Genomic DNA, 16,222 nt, shown 5'->3' with positions numbered 1-16,222 from the left:
AATATTAATTCCACTTCTACCACTTACAAAGGTTCTGAGTAACTTTAGGCAAGTCATGCAAGTCCTGCTGTATTGTAAATATCCATGATCTGGCAAAGAGTAATGACTGTTAAGTGTATTAAAGAAACTCTGAGTTAGTCTGGTAATTTTTTGAGATACACTTACAACTAAAAACATAGAATAATTCCTATTTTTGGGAGCTTGTTCCTATGCCTCCCCTTCCTTCACAACCTTCCTTCCCGATTTTCTTTCTACAAAGCATATTGTCTCACACCCAACCAGTACCCTATTAGTTAAATGGGGAGAACAGGCATTGGTAGTCTGAAATAATGCCCAAGTAACCTGAGCACTGCCTGCCTCAATTGTTCTATGGTCTGTCCTCCTCTTTTTTTTTTTTTTTGAGACGGAGTCTTGCTCTGTGGCCCACGCTGGAGTGCAGTGGCGCGATCTCGGCTCACTGCAAGCTCCGCCTCCTGGGTTCAACCCATTCTCCTGCCTCAGCCTCCAGAGTAACTGGGACTACAGGCGCCCGCCACCACGCCCGGCTAATTTTTTTATATTTTTAGTAGAGATGGGGTTTCACCGTGTTAGCCAGGATGGTCATGATCTCCTGACCTCGTGATCCACCCTCCTTGGCCTCCCAAAGTGCTGGGATTACAGGTGTGAGCCACCGCGCCCGGCCGGCCTGTCCTCCTCTTAACCTGGCACCAAGGCTACCTTGAAATACGTGGCCAAGAGGGCCAATAGATGAGGTTAGAAGGGGTAGAAGCTAGGGGCTTGTGGCTCGGGAGAGATAGCTAATTTTGGAGGTTGGCAAGGAAATAGCAGACATTATCAATGGCCTCAGGGAAGTGGGATGGGACGTGGTGATTTGGTAATCATAGGGTGGGAGGATGAGGTGAGAGGCTGAGGCTGGAGTTGGGGCATTTGTAGATGATATTCCCTTGCAATTACAAAAAGATTTCATATCTATTGGCTTAAGTTTTAATATCACTTCCACCAGTATTTGTGCAAGTACTAAAATTGTACTTGGTCCGAAGGGGGATTATCGTAAATAAAACAAAACAACAAACACCAAAAAAAAAAAAAACCTCCATTCGTTTGGAATTTTGTCCCTCCACATTCCACATTCTTCCTTCTTAAGTTTACTACTTGGATTGCCTAGTGTGTGTGTGTATATATATATATATATAAAATTAAAATTTTTATAATATATATTTTATATATATTATAAACATAACATATGTTGTGTGTGTATATATATATATATATATTATATAAAACATTTTTATTTCACACCCATCCCCTGCCTTGTTGGTCAAATGCTTAACACCACCAAAGGGCACTCAGGCGTCCTGGATGCTGATGCTGTCAATAATGGCTGCATGGTCTGACTACATTTTAGCCTGGGGCCAATGTAAACTGGGACCAGAAACACTGTGAAAGTCCAAAAGGATGAGATAAGGAAAAGAGGTTGGGACATGCAGATTATTTTTTGTTTAAGTTATTCTCACAATAGTTACTCTCTTTTGGACCCTGAACATTTTCAGTACTTGCGCCAAATAGTTTAGCAACTTTTGAAGTGGGATTAACAAGTTTGGTCAACTAAGCTTCTTGCCCGCCCACCCCCAGAGTGGGTGCCCGAGAAAAGTAATCCTGGTGGGTCGGTGTGGAGGCAGTAGAGAGGTTTATAAAAGTCAAGGAAGTGGGAAGAGGATTGGGAGCAGGAGGAGAGGCGCAGAGTTAGCGGGGCAGGGGCGGCGGCGGAGGGAGCAGTAGGTTGGGGCTTGAACCCTTCATTCCGGGGCACGGAAACTTGAAGCCGCTCAGCGGCCAGGGAAGGGTAGGAAGAGGCAGGCTCTTTCCTAGAAGCGCTGTGATAGAGGGTCTGGCACTCCAAGGCAACTCCTGAGAGCGGGAAATGGGCGGGGTGTCGGTGGGGTGGAGAGGGCGGCAGTGGTCGCGAGAGCGAAGGAACGGTCTGAGAATCTGGCTTGAGTGTTAAAGGCGGAGCGTGTCTAGCGGGACCCGTGGCCCGGAAGAAGCGAGACAAGGCGACGCGGAGCTGTCCCCGACACCCCGTGGACCGAGGGAGAGCGAAGGGCCGAGGCCGCCGGCCATTACCAGGCGGCATTAGGTGACGCGGCCGCACGCGATGACGCGCTGACCGGCCGCGGCCTCCACGTCGCAGGTTCCGCAAAGACCTGTGGGAGCGACCTGGGAGAAGGAGGGCCAAGATGGCGGAAGCGGAGGAGTCTCCAGGAGACCCGGGGACAGCATCGCCCAGGCCCCTGGTGAGCTTGGGATCTGCGACAAAAGGGACCGAGGGTGAGGCAGAGTGCCCCCTAAAGAAGTCGGGGAACGGGCTCGTGGCCTGAGTGCTGGATCCCCTTCCGCCCGGCAGGCCCTTCCTGTACCCGACGCCAGAACTAGTCCCAACGCTGCACCTGTTCTTTGCGCTAACCATTTTGCCCATTGCCCTCCTGGTTCCTTCCAGGTCTTTTTGTGAAACTCTGATCTTTCCTTTCCCATCCTCCCAGGGCTCGTCATCGTCCCCTACATTGTGTTAAATGGCGAACTTTAGGTGATTTCTTATCGTTTCTTCTGCTGTCCCCTCATTTTTATCAAAACCTGTCACCAACCTTTGTTGAAGGAATAATGAGAGATTGCTTCCCATGGGACATTAACGTTTTATTGCTTATAACTTTAGTATTGACTTGTTCCGTGACCCCATTAGGCCAGGTTTAACCCCTGCCATTCCTGTCGCAGCTCCTTGCCATTCTCTTCACCATACTTGTTCTCCTTTCTTATTTTTTACTTTTTTTTTTTTTTTTTAATCGAGACGGTTTTATTCTGTCACCCAGACTGGAGGGCAGTGGCGTGGTCTCCGCTCACTGCAACCTCTGCCTCCTAGGCTCATGTGATCCTCCCACCTCAGCCTCCCTAGTAGCTAGGATCACAGGTACATGCCACCACACCCGGCTAATTTTTTGTATTTTTTGTAGAGATGGGGTTTTGCCATGTTGCCCAGGCTGGTCTCAAACTCCTGGGCTCAAGCTATCCTCCTGCCTCGGCCTTCCAAAGTGTTGGGATTACAGGCCTGAGCCACTGTGCCCGGCCAACTTCAGCATACTCTCTTGCTCCTGTCTCTGCAAGGGATAGAATTTCCATTGCAAGCCCAAAGTGTGGACAAGTATTTTAAGAACACAGGCTTTGGAGTTAAACTTTACCTGGGATGGAATCCACCCACTCTGTGAGTTTGGGCAAGTCATTTTGTGGAGGGTGTTTCTTCATCTGTAAAATGGAGATAAAAATACCTGCCTCAAAAGAGTTTTTAGAAAGATCAAATGGCATAATTTATCTAACGTGTCTAATACTATCAGTACCATCAACTGAGGAGTATAATGAGGTCAACATTCTGCTCCTGTCCCTCTTCTCAATGTGTTTGGTTATGTAGTAGTTGCTCACTAAATGGTTCTTCCTTTTCCTCTTTCTTTTTTTTTTTTTTTCTTTTTCTTTTTTGAGACGGAGTTTTGCTCTTGTCACCCAGGCTGGAGTGCAATGGCACAATCTCTGCTCACTGCAACCTCCGCCTCTGGGATTTAAGCAATCTTCCTGTCTCAGCCTCCTGAGTAGCTGGGATTACAGGTGCCTGCCACTACATCCAGCTAATTTTTGTATTTTTAGTAGAGACGGGGTTTCACCATGTTGGCCAGGCTAGTCTTGAACTCCTGACCTCAGATGATCTGCCTGCCTCAGCCTCCCAAAGTGCTGGGACACAGGTGTGAGCCACCGTGCCCAGCCCCCTTTCTTCTGTTTTGAATTAGCAACTTAACATAGTGAACTGAGCTGGGAGATCAGTGAACTTGATTCTAGTCCTAGCTCTGCTGCTTACTCTCTCCATTTGTTCACCTCTTCATTCACTCAACAAATATTTATTGAGCATCCACTACTATGTTCCAGGCACTCCTTTAGACACTGGGGATATGGCAATAAGAGTGAGTTGTGTTAAGTTCTATTGTGACCTTGAGTAAAATCAGGCTGAACCCCAGTTTCCTCTTTTGGAAAATGGTGATAGGAACACGTCACTGAATTAGCGAAGAGTACTAAATGAGATAATATACACATAGTGCCTACTATGACATTGTCATAGGTGCTTAGTAGTTTTTAGTTTCTCTCTTTCATTTAACTTCTCCACCCCTCTTCTGTGAAGCTTTCCCCAGTTAACTTCAGTGGTTCTAATCACTCATTACTCAATATGCAATCTGCTTCCATTCAACAAATGTTTAGTGAACTCCCACAATGAGTAATGCACTGTGCTAGTTGCTGTAGGGAATGCAAAGGGCCTGCCTCTATAGTGCTACCAGTCTAAGTTGTAGGGATAAGACAAGTACACAATGCTAAAATAAGGCAGTATATAAGAGAAAGTTACACAAAGAATATTACAGAAATTTAAAGGAAAATGCTTTCATGTCCAGTTGGGGTGACCAAGCTACACGGTGGAAGTTATATTTGAAAGGACTTCAAAGGATGGGTAGGATTTGAAATTGCAGGTAAGCATAAGAGCTATCAATAACTGAGCACCTGCTACATGCTAGGTATTGTGCTAGACATCCTCTGCGTATTTGCTAAACTTTACAGCAGTCATTTCAGTTAGGTGGCTTTTAACTACATTTTATGTGCAGATGAGGATATGAGATGCAGGGAGGTTTGATGATTTCCCTAGGGTCTACATCCAGTTAGTGCCCATGCCTGAAATTTGAACCTAGATCTGACTGTGAAGCCCAGACTATATCCATTTGTGCTACACAGCCTCTTGTGAACAAAGGCACAGATGTTGGAAGGTGCTAATATATATATAGAACAACAGGTAGATCACTTTGGCTGAAGCACAGGGAATTATTAGGAGATAAGCCTTCAGATGTAAGCCTACTGAGTTAGGAAGGCAGTATGGAACAGTGGTGATTTGGAATGTGTACTCTGGAGTCAGTTTGCTTAGGTTTGATTCTAAGCACTGTCACTTAACTAGCATGATATTGGGGAAATTACCAAACCCCTCCTTGCTTCAGTTTCCCCATCTGTAAAATGGAGATATAATAATACTTAGTTCATAGGGTTGTTAGGTGGAATGAGTTAACACATTGGATAAATTAACACACTTAATAGAATGTCTGGCATATAATATTGCAATAAGTGTTATTTCTTATTATCGACTACAAACCTGGGATGCTTAATGGGCTACAAGGAGCCAGTGGAAATTTTTGAGGAGGAAAGAATTTGAAATCATGAATTGGACAACATAATAGAGGGTAAGTTACAGTGGGGGAATATCTGGAATCTAGAAGGCCAGTGAAGCTGTTGCAGTAGTTCTGGGAAGAAATGATAGGGATCTGGACAACAGCAGTGGCATGAGACAAGATGATTTCAGCCAAGGCAGAATCCACGAGGAGTTGTAGTATGTGAAGGAGGATTTGTCTTAGATCAGTATTTTGCAAACTTCAGTGTGCTAGCAGTCATCTGGGGAATCTTGTTAATTTGCAGGTTCTGATTCAGTTGGTTTGGGATAGGGCCCAAGATTTTGCATTTCTAACAGACTCCCTGGTGATGCTGCTGCTGCTCCTGGTACCACATTTTGAAGAGTGTGGTTGTACACACCCAAGAGTATAGTGACACTCTGAACAAAAATAGATAATATACAAGGAGGGTTAGCTGGATGAGGGCCTTAAAAGTTGATTAATTCAGTTTGGGACATGTTTAGTTTGCGATAATGGCGGGCCATTCAATAGATATCCAGCAGGCAATTGGACTTTAAAACCTGTACTTCAGGGCTCAGAAGAGGTCATGCCTAGAGATGTTGCTTTAGGAGTCATCTGCACAGGGTTACAAAGACAGAATCTTGGGTAATGCCTGTATTTAGCAGGCAGGAAGAAAAGGTAGGCTGTAATAATGGCTGCAGTCTGGGGTCTTTTTTTTTTTTTTTTTTTTTTTTTGAGACAGAGTTTGCTCTTGTCACCCAGGGCTGGAGTGCAATGGTGCCACCTCGGCTCATTGCAACCTCTGCCTCCCAGGTTCAAGTGATTCTCCTGCCTCAGCCTCCCCCAGTAGCTGGGATCACAGGCATGCACCACCATGCCCAGAAAATTTTTGTATTTTTAGTAGAGATGGGGTTTCACCATGTTGGCCAGGCTGGTCTCAAACTACAATCTGGGATCTTTGGAAGATCTCAGGCTGTGAGGAAGCTGGCCCCAGGTGAAGGGCTGGCTGCAGACCATGCCACTGGCTATCCCTTCATCCACTCCTGGGAGCCAATCCTCTTTGAGCTGATTCTTGCTTCATGCTTCCCCTTGTTGGTTCCTTTTTCCAGGATTTTGGTCAATAGTATAACCCATTTGCTCCCAGCTATTTTTTTTAGGGTTGCAGTCCCTGCTTTTATTGTGTGTTTTTGGCCCGGCCTCTACCTGTTCCCCTTACTGGCCCAAGCTAGGCAGAGCAGTGTGCATGTGTGTTTCTGTGAGCACATCTATATATGTGCAAGAGCCTGCCTGCTGATGGGAAAGGGTGGGGCATGGATCCAAGTCGCCTTTCCTGCTGAGGGCTAGACAGAGAGCAGGGTCCATTAGCTGAGGCCCTGGAAGTCCTGTCTTTTATACATGGAGCTGGAGGGCCATAGTTCCTGACTCAGCTCATGGAACATTGTTGCTAATTCTTGAAGAGATAAAGGGGAGACAGTAGGGGATCACATGGCACCTCAGTGACTACGGTGACTTCTGATACCAGTTACCTGGAGTTAGGCCAAACTGCACAGGTTAAAAGCACAGTCCTCTACAAGACTGCTCTTCAGACACCAGCCACAATTTTGGGGGTTCCCAGGACAATCCTTACTTCAGAGCAAGTAGCTACAAATTCAGGGGTTTCCACGTTCCCCTCAGACTTTTTTTTTTTTTTTTTTGGCACAATCTCAGCTCACTGCAGCTTCTGCCTCAGCCTCCCAAGTATCTGGGACTACAGGCACATGCCACCATGCCCGGCTAACTTTTGTATTTTGGTACAGATGGGGTTTCACCATATTGACCAGGCTGGTCTCGAACTCCTGACCTCAAGTGATCCGCCAATCTTGGCCTCCCAAATTGCTGGGATTACAGGTGTGAGCCATGGCACCTGGCCCTCCCTTCAGGTTTCGTAATTCACTAGAATGACTCATAGAACTCGGAGCAGTACTCTACTTAAAATTACAATTTTATTATAGCAAAGGGATACAAATCCAAATGTGCAAAAGAGAGAGATACACAGGTGAGGTCTGACAGAGTCCCAAACACAAAGATTCCTTGTCTTGTCCCTGTGGATTCAGGACATGTTACCCTCCTGGTTTGCTGGTATGTGACAATATGCAGAGTATTGCCAATCAGGGAAGTTCACTCGTGTCTATAGTTTTTATTGGGGTTTCATTATGTAGGCATGATTAATTGGATCATTGCTCAGATAATGGAACTCAGTCTCCAGGGTCCCACCACTCCCCAAAGTTTAGGCTTATATGTTGTGACTTAAAGCCCCAAACCTCTAGTTATATGCGCGGTGTTTCTGACGTGGTTAGCCCCCATCCTGAGTCATCTCCAGAGCACAAACTACATAAGGGCCTACTGTGACTCACCTGTTAGCATAAACTACCAGAGCCCCTGTGAATATCAAAAATGCTCCTCTATCATTCAGGAAATTGTAAGTTTAGAGGCTAACTCTCAAGAATAGGGGACAAAGGCCAGCTAAATTCTTTATTATACAATAGTGACAGAACTGGAATTGACTCCATGGGAATCTTGAACTTGAGCTAACATTTATCCAGCCCCTATTGTGTTCCTGTATTAATACATTTCTTCCTCACAATAACCCTGTGATGATGGTACCATTATCTCAATTTTACAGAGGAGGAAACTGAAGCACAGAGAGGCTAAGTAACCTGCTCAGTGTCACTTGGATAGTACATGATGGAGCTGGGATTTGAACTCAGGCTATTTGGCCTGCACTCTTAATCAGTATTCTCCAAATACCATGTTGAGCATGGGTATGTGCTAGGTGCTGTACAGGTGTTATTTATTTTTATAGCAGTGTTGTTTCCATGTGAGATCCCTGTTTGACTTTAAAGCCTGTTTTTTTTCTACTGTACTACCCTGCTTCTCCTAGCAGTAGCAGGCAACAGGGAAACTGAAAACAAGCAATCCTGGCACTTGAAAGGGCAGTGTTATAGTAGTGAAGAGAAAATATGGCTTCAAAAAGTGTTGGTTTTGGCTGGGTGCGGTGACTCGCATCTGTAATCCCAGCACTTTGTGAGGTCGCGGCGGGCAGATCACTTGAGGTCAGGAGTTTGAGACCAGCCTGGCCAACATGGCAAAACCCTGTCTCTACTAAAAATACAAAAAATACCTGGACGTGGTGGTGTGTGCCTGTAATCCCAACTACTTGGGAGGCTGAGACAGGAGAATCACTTGAACCCAGGAAACAAAGGTTGCAGTGAGCCGAGATCATGCCACTATACTCCAGCCTGGGTGATAGGGTGAGACTTCGTCTCAAAACAAACAAAATGGGTTGGTTTACGCATTACATGCTGCAGAGTATTAAAAGAGAATGAGGATTGAATGAAGATCCTTGTATATCTTGATTACGTGAGGCTACTATCAGAGAGCACAATGTCAGTGAAGTGGTGAGAAGGCCAGTGCCAGATTACAGAGGATTAAATGGGAAAGTAAAAAGTGTGATCAAGCAAGAGAAGAAGGAGAGTAGTTTGAGAGAATAGCAGAAACAAGGGAGCAATATATTTTTAAATTTTATTACAGAAACTTTCAAATGTATAAATAAAATGAAAAGTAGTATAATTAACCTCATGTACCTATCAACATTCTGCTATTATTTTATTGGTCTCACCACATGTTTTTTCAGTCTTTTTATTTAAAACTAATTTTAGACATATAGAAAAGTGCAAAAATAGTAGAGAGAGTGCCTGTATTCCCTTTGCCCAGATTCCTCTAATGCTAACATTGTATATAAGCATAGTACACTGATCAGAACCAAGAAATTAACATTGGTAAAACACCATTACCTATAGACCATGTTTGAATTTTAGCAGGTTTTCCACTAATGGCTTTTTTTGTTCCAAGATCTTATCTAGGATCCTGCATTGCATTTAGTTGTTATTTTTCCTTCATTTCTTCCAATCTGTAATGGTTCTTCAGTCTTTTCTTATTTTTCATAATCCTTTCTGAGTATTTTAAAGCAAAGCCCAGACATATCATCTTCATCTGTAAATACTTCACTACGTTTCTCTAACAGGTAAGGACTTTTTCTTTGTTATCATACATAACAAAACTATCTGTTCACCTCCCATTTTTCTAAAAATGTAAAGTCCTTTTGGTGTTTGTTTAAATCGGGATCCAGGCTGGGCGCAGTGGCTCATGCCTGTAATCCCAACACTTTGGGAGGCTGAGGTGGACAGATCACTTGAGGCCAGGAGTTTGAGACCAGCCTGGCCAACATGGTGAAACCCTATCTCTACTAAAAATACAAAAAAAGAAGAAATAGCTTGCATGGTAGTGTGCACCTGTAGTCCCAGCTACTAAGGCGGCTGAGGCAGGAGAATTGCTTGAACCCTGTAGGCGGAGGCTGCAGTGAGCTGAGATCACACCACTGCGCTCCAGCCTAGGCAACAGAGTGAGACTCCATTTCAAAAAAAAAAAAAGGTAAATTGGATCCCCATATACACCTTCAACAATTATCTACTTATGATGAATCTTCTTTCTTCTACAGCCCTACCTACTTTCTTTATTATTTGAGGCAAATTCCAGGCATCATTACATTAGTAAATATTTGTTATGTATCTCTAAAAGATAAGGATTCTGGCTGGGCACGGTGGCTCATACCTGTAATCCCAGCACTTTGGAGGCCGAGATGGGCAGATTGCTTGAGCCCAGAGGTTCGAGATCAAGTTGGGCAACATGACAAAACCCTGTCTCTACCAAAAATTTAAAAACTAGCCTGATGTGGTGGCACCGCTTACAGTCCCAGCTACTTGAAAGGCTGAGATGGGACAATTGCTTAAGCCTGGGAGATTGAGGCTGCTGTAAGCTATGATCATGTTACTGCAGTCCAACCTGGATGACAGAGCAAGACCTTGTTTCGAATGAATGATGAATGAATGAATGAATAAATAAATAAATAAATAAGGATTTTTTTTTTTTTTTTCTGATTTTGTATTATTTTAGAGTTGTCATCTTGCTATGTTGCCCAGGCTGGAGTGCAGTGGCTGTTCACAGTCATGATCATAGCACCCGCAGCCTTCAACTTCTGGCCTCAAGGTACACTCTCACCTCAGTCTCCAACTAGCTGGAACTATAGGTGTGTGCCACAGTTCCCAAATTAGAATTCTGCTTTTAGAGAGAACATAACCACAATAACAATGCATGTAAAAAATTAATAATTTCTTAATATATCTTATTAGGGTTCAAATTTCCAATTATCTCCTAAATTATATTTTTATAATTTAAAATTGGCCCACTGCCTGTTTTTCTTAGTTTTCTGGGAACAGAGCTACACTTATTTATCTGTGTGTTATCTTTAGCTGCTTTCATGCTACAATGCAGAGTTCAGCAGTTGCAGCAGAAACCATATGGCTCTTAAAACCTGAATATTTACTGTTTGACCCTTTATAGAAAGTTGGTGACCCCTGCTTTAGACAATTATCTTTTAGAATAATTAAAAATAGGGAGAAATGTCATATTTACCTTCATTTTAACCACTTTGGGAGATCATTTATTTATGTAAATTCAAGTTTCTTCTGATATTATATTCCTTCTTTCTGAAGAACTTCCTTTAGCATTTCTTGTAGAATATATTTTAGCTTTTGCTTGTCTGAAAAACGTTTTACTTTGCCTTTATTTTTAATAGGTATTGCTGGGTTTAGAATTCTGTGTTAATAGTTTTATTCTTTTAGAGAAGTGTCCCTTCATTTCTTTTGGTTTGCATAGTTTCTGGTGAGATGTCTTTCTTTATTTGTTTGTTTATATTTTGTTAGAGATGCCTATTTTTTTTTTTTTTTTTTTGAGGTGGAGTCTTACCCTGTCACTTAGGCTGGAGTGCAGTGGCGTGATCTTGGCTCACTGCATCCTCCACCTGCTGAGTTCAAGTGATTCTCCTGTCTTGGCCTCCCAAGTAGCAGGGATTACAGGCACCTGCCACCATGCCCGGCTAATTTTTTTGTATTTTTAATAGAGATGGGATTTCACCATGTTGGCCAGGCTGGTCTTGAACTCCTGACCTCAAGTGATCTGCCTACCTCAGCCTCCGAAAATGCTGAGATTGCAGGCGTGAGCCACCATGCCCGGCCTTTTATTATAATTCTTATCTTTGTTCCTGTGAATGCAATGCCTTTCTCTTTGGCTACTTTCAAGATTTTCTCTTTATCTTTGGTTTTCAGTAGTTTGTGTCTAGGTTTGTGGATTTTTTCATTTTGTAGTTTGGTATTCATCTTGATTGGGGTTCTCTTAAGCTTGCATCTATCATTTGATATCTCATTATTTTTGGAAAATTTTCAGCTATTCTTTTTTTTTTTTTTTTTTTTTTGAGACAGAGTCTCACTCTGGAGTTCAGTGGCATGATCTTGGGGCTCTGCAAGCCTTGAACTCCTGGGCTCAGGTGATCCTCCCACCATAGCCTCCAAGTAACTGGGACTACAGGTGTGTGCCACCACTCCTGGCTAATTTTTAAATATTTTTTGGTAGAGATGGGGTTTTACCATGTTGCCCAGGCTGGTCTGGAATTCCCGGGCTCAAGCAGTCTGTCTGCCTTGGCCTCCCAAAGTGCTAGGATTACAGGCGTCAGCCACTGCAGTTGGCCTATATCTCTTAGAGCCATTATCTTTCTATTCTTCTGGGATTCCAATTATTTACATATAAGACCATTTAATGTTTTCCCATAGTTCCTACATACTCTATTCTTTTTTCTTTTGTTCTTTTACTCTTCTCTTTTTGTTTTAGTTTGGATAATTTTGACTGACCTAGCTCTGAAATCTTTGGTATTGAGTTAACTGATAAGGCTGGCAAAGGCATTCTTCATCTGTTACTATGTTCATGTATTTCTAGCATTGCCATCTGATTCTTACAGTTTCCATCTCTTTGCAGAAATTCATCACCATTCATGCATGTACCTTTTCTACTAGAGCCTTTTGCATATTAAACATAGTAATCTTAAATTTCTTTTCTGATAATTCTAACATCTTGGTCATCTCAGAGTCTGGTTTTGTTGATTGCTTTGTCTCATAGTGGGTTGTTTTTTCATGTGAGTATGGGGGAGATAATTTGTTATTGATATTGAACGCTGGACATCATGTATACACTGCCAGAAGTGGCACACCTCTGCTGCTGAGTTGTCAGTCAGTAGGGGTTAAGTCAGTCTAGTCAGGATTGAGCTTCGTTTGTTCTTTTTTTGTTGTTGCTATGGGTACCTTCAGTGCATCACCAGCTTCAGATTCCTCTGCTGTTACCTTGTGTTTAGGGGTGGGGGTGCTATGTTGTCCCAGTGTTTTGTTTTTTGTTGTTGTTTTGTTTTGTTTTTTTTGAGACAGCGTCTCACTCTGTTACCCAGGCTGGAGTGCAATGGCGTGATCATAGCTTACTGCAGCCTTGACCTCCTGGGCTCAAGTGATCCTCCCACTTTAGCCTCCTCAGTAGCTGGGACCACAGTTGCACGCCACCATGCCCAACTAATTTTTTAAAAACATTTTTTTTGTAGAGATGGGGGTCTCACTATATTACCCAGACTAGTCTTAAACTCCTGGCCTCAAGCAATTCTCCTACCTCAGCCTCCCAGTGTTGGGATTACAGGCATGAGCCACTGCACCCAGCCCCAATGTTTTTATTAATGTTCATGTTCTATACTCAGCTTCTGTCTTTGCCCTTGCATCTCATGGTGAGTCTCTTTCTAAGCTCTAGCCCTTCCTCCAGCAGTAGACTGCTGTTGTTTATTGCTCCATACTTGCTAGCCTGGTGATAGGGGCCAGGGAAAGGGGATTCTTTGCTGTCATAGTCTAGTCTCTGCCTTAGGCATACCATGTGTCCCTGGGTCTCCTAGGTGGCACTTTCTTAGTGATCCTGTCCCCCTCCTAGCTGAAGGAAACTTAACGGTCTGGGCCCAGGATGGTTTCTTGTCCATCCCTTAGTAGAGAGCTTTTCCTTTTCCCTTTCACCAGCTTCAGTGAGTTGTTGCCTGTATTCTGAAAGCAACTTGTTTTTGTCCAAGTGGCTTTAAGGCTCTTCTCTCTAGGGGCTTTTTTCTAGAGAAGAGCCTGCAAGAGGGTGTGAACTCCCCTTGCGTCTATTGCTTCTAGGGGTTCTGTACTCTTGTGCTAGTCCATACTTGGACTTTACCAATTTATTCAAAATTTTAGTTGAATTCTCACCCATCTGTGTGGTGTGGTATGCAGCATTGTCTTCTCTTCATGCTTTGCTACCGTTGAGCCAGTGCTGATGTCTCTTCGTGGAAGCACTTGGTGTTCTTTAGATTTCATCCAGGCTACTTGGTCTCCCTACAACTCAGGTCTCAGATGAATTCAGGGAAAGTTATGATAAAGTAAAGTATCTAGCCTTTTCTCATTGTTCTACTTGGGGAATGGTCTTTCCAGCTTCCTAGATCTTAGTCAGAAGTCAAATTACAGTGTTATATAGTCACTTGAAATAGGTGCTATCTTTGTGGTTGTGTGTTTATTTCAATACGTGGTAGTTTCATTGGTTTAATTTTTCTCTCAGTTTCAGGGATTGCTTCCTTCAAATTTTAATTTTGTTTCATAATTGTGTGAACTGTTTATATGATTGCAAGTCATTTATACGAACAACATGTATTGAAAAAAGCCTAGTTTCTCTCCCTGTCTGTTCTATCCTATTCCTTTCTTTCCTCTATAGGAAACCTTTAAAAAAATCCTATGGCATGTTTCTTGTATTTAAGAAATATGAGTGTGGTTAAGAAATTTGTTTTATTTTATTTTATCTTATTTATTTATTTATTTATGATGGCGTTTTGTTCTTGGTGCCCAGGCTGGAGTGCAATGGTGTGATCTCGGCTCACCGTAACCTTCACTCCTGGGTTCAAGCGATTCTCCTGCCTCAGCCTCCCGAGTAGCTTGGATTACAGGCATGCGCCACCACGCCCAGCTAATTTGTATTTTTAGTAGAGATGGGATTTCTCCATGTTGGTCAGGCTGGTCTCAAATTCCCGACCTCAGGTGATCTGCCCACCTCGGCCTCCCAAAGTGCTGGGATTACAGGCATGAGCCACCGCACCCAACCCTTTACAAATTCTGTGAACATCCTCATTCTTTCTAAAATTTCAGTATACTGTCTTGTGTTTCCTCTATCTGCAACTGTTGCCCACTAAAAATTTGCCTACTGGTCAAAAAACTGTATGAGAAGGCATTGCCTCTATTTTCTTAGGAATTTGTAGATTCGAGTTTCGGTTGTAATAAAATTTAGCAAGGCCGGGCGCGGTGGCTCAAGCCTGTAACCCCAGCACTTTGGGAGGCCGAGACGGGCGGATCACGAGGTCAGGAGATCGAGACCATCCTGGCTAATACGGTGAAACCCCGTCTCTACTAAAAAATACAAAAAACTAGCCGGGCGACGAGGCGGGCGCCTGTAGTCCCAGCTACTGGGGAGACTGAGACAGGAGAATGGCGCGAACCCGGGAGGCGGAGCTTGCAGTGAGCTGAGATCTGGCCACTGCACTCCAGCCTGGGCGGCAGAGCAAGACTCCGTCTCAAAAAAAAATAAATAAATAAATAAAATAAAATAAAATTTAGCAGATGAGTATGAATTTAAAATTTCACATTCTTTATTCACTTTGAAAATTGTATTTGCTCTGTGATTGCCAGGTAACCTGTAAAGAGTGTAATCAAAGTATATTTTGCTATTTCCCTTTTCCTCCCACTTGCCTTTATAGTTCATGTAATGCTCATTTTTAGCCAGCAGAGGCCACTAGAGCCTGCTAGGGAGCAGAAGTGCAACAGAAATGCAGCCATTCTAAGACAGTGATTGCTAAAAAGTCACTTTTTAATAACTTTACAATTATTATCTCAGTTTTGCTAGCTTGTGCCATGTGAAGATTTTATGCTAAATGTTGGTGGGCAAGAAGGTGTCTATGACATTTACTTTAATTTTTTCATTATGTTAATCTTTAAAGAAATACATTTGAGAATTATTGTTAACTGCATTGTGTAATGTCTGTTGAGCTAACACCTACTTTCCTATGTAAAACCCTACGAAATACATGGTCCCAACTCTGTAGGAAATGATGATATATATGAGGAATGCTACAGTTTATTACAGGCTTACTTTTTTTCCCGTGACTCCTCTCAGTTTGCAGGCCTTTCAGATATATCCATCTCACAAGACATCCCCGTAGAAGGAGAAATCACCATTCCTATGAAATCTCGCATCCGTGAGTTTGACAGCTCCACATTAAATGAATCTGTTCGCAATACAATCGTAAGTTACACTAGTTGAGAGAACGTCTGTTCAGTACCCTGGGACTAAGTAACTGATAGTACTTTGCAATATTTTCACTTGGTTCACTGGTTTTGAATATATTTTATATACTGAAGTTTAATATTTTATTCTAGAGAATATTTGGTACAGCCTTTTTGGAGAGCAGTTTGGTTATAATGCATATTAAGAATCTTAAAACCGCAAGGTGCGGTGACTCGCGTCTGTAATCTCAGCCCTTTGGGAGGCAAAGGCAGGCGGATCACCTGAGTTCAGGAGTTCAAGACCAACCTGACCCACATGGTGAAACCCCATCTCTACTAAAAATACAAAAATTAGCCGGACATGGTGGTGCACGCCTGTAATTCCAGCTGCTTGTGAGACTGAGGCAGGAGAATCGCTTGAACCCGGAGGTGGAGGTTGCAGTGAGCGGAGATCACACCACTGTACTCTGGCCTGGTGACAGAGCGAGACTCCATCTCAGAAAAAAAAAAATCTTAAAATGTCCAAATCTTTTTAAACCAATATATTATCATACTTCTCCAAATATAGTATAAGGAAAGTTTTAAAATGTAAAACAAAAATTTTCAACATAAAAGTATCAATATATAAAGATGTTTATTATAGCATTCTTTGTAATAGGGGAAAGCTAGAAATAAATGAACCATAGATGAGGTATTGGTTAGGTAAATTATGTTATGTCTTTGTGG

The 16,222-nt window shown here is 42.9% G+C and overlaps 1 protein-coding gene across 4 annotated transcripts in view; it reads left to right on the top strand.

The window, feature by feature from the left end:
* Window positions 1-2,135: 2,135 nt before the first annotated feature.
* Window positions 2,136-16,222, top strand: part of YIPF6 (Yip1 domain family member 6) — a 79,397-nt gene continuing 65,310 nt past the window's right edge. For 2 of the 4 annotated variants that reach the window (XM_033200944.1, XM_033200943.1), the window contains exons 1-2: window positions 2,136-2,294; window positions 15,387-15,515. In XM_033200944.1, coding sequence (XP_033056835.1) covers window positions 2,238-2,294; window positions 15,387-15,515 — 186 coding nt within the window. In that variant the 5' untranslated portion in view covers window positions 2,136-2,237. Of the gene's footprint in view, window positions 2,329-9,259; window positions 9,319-15,386; window positions 15,516-16,222 lie in introns of those variants that run through there. The other 2 variants (XM_033200945.1, XM_033200946.1) reach the window with 2 other exon arrangements.

This window comes from Trachypithecus francoisi, unplaced genomic scaffold (genome assembly GCF_009764315.1).
Source record: "Trachypithecus francoisi isolate TF-2019V2 unplaced genomic scaffold, Tfra_2.0 Lachesis_group6, whole genome shotgun sequence".
NCBI classification, from domain to species: Eukaryota; Metazoa; Chordata; class Mammalia; order Primates; family Cercopithecidae; genus Trachypithecus; species Trachypithecus francoisi.
This window is presented reverse-complemented; position numbering and strand designations above follow the sequence as displayed.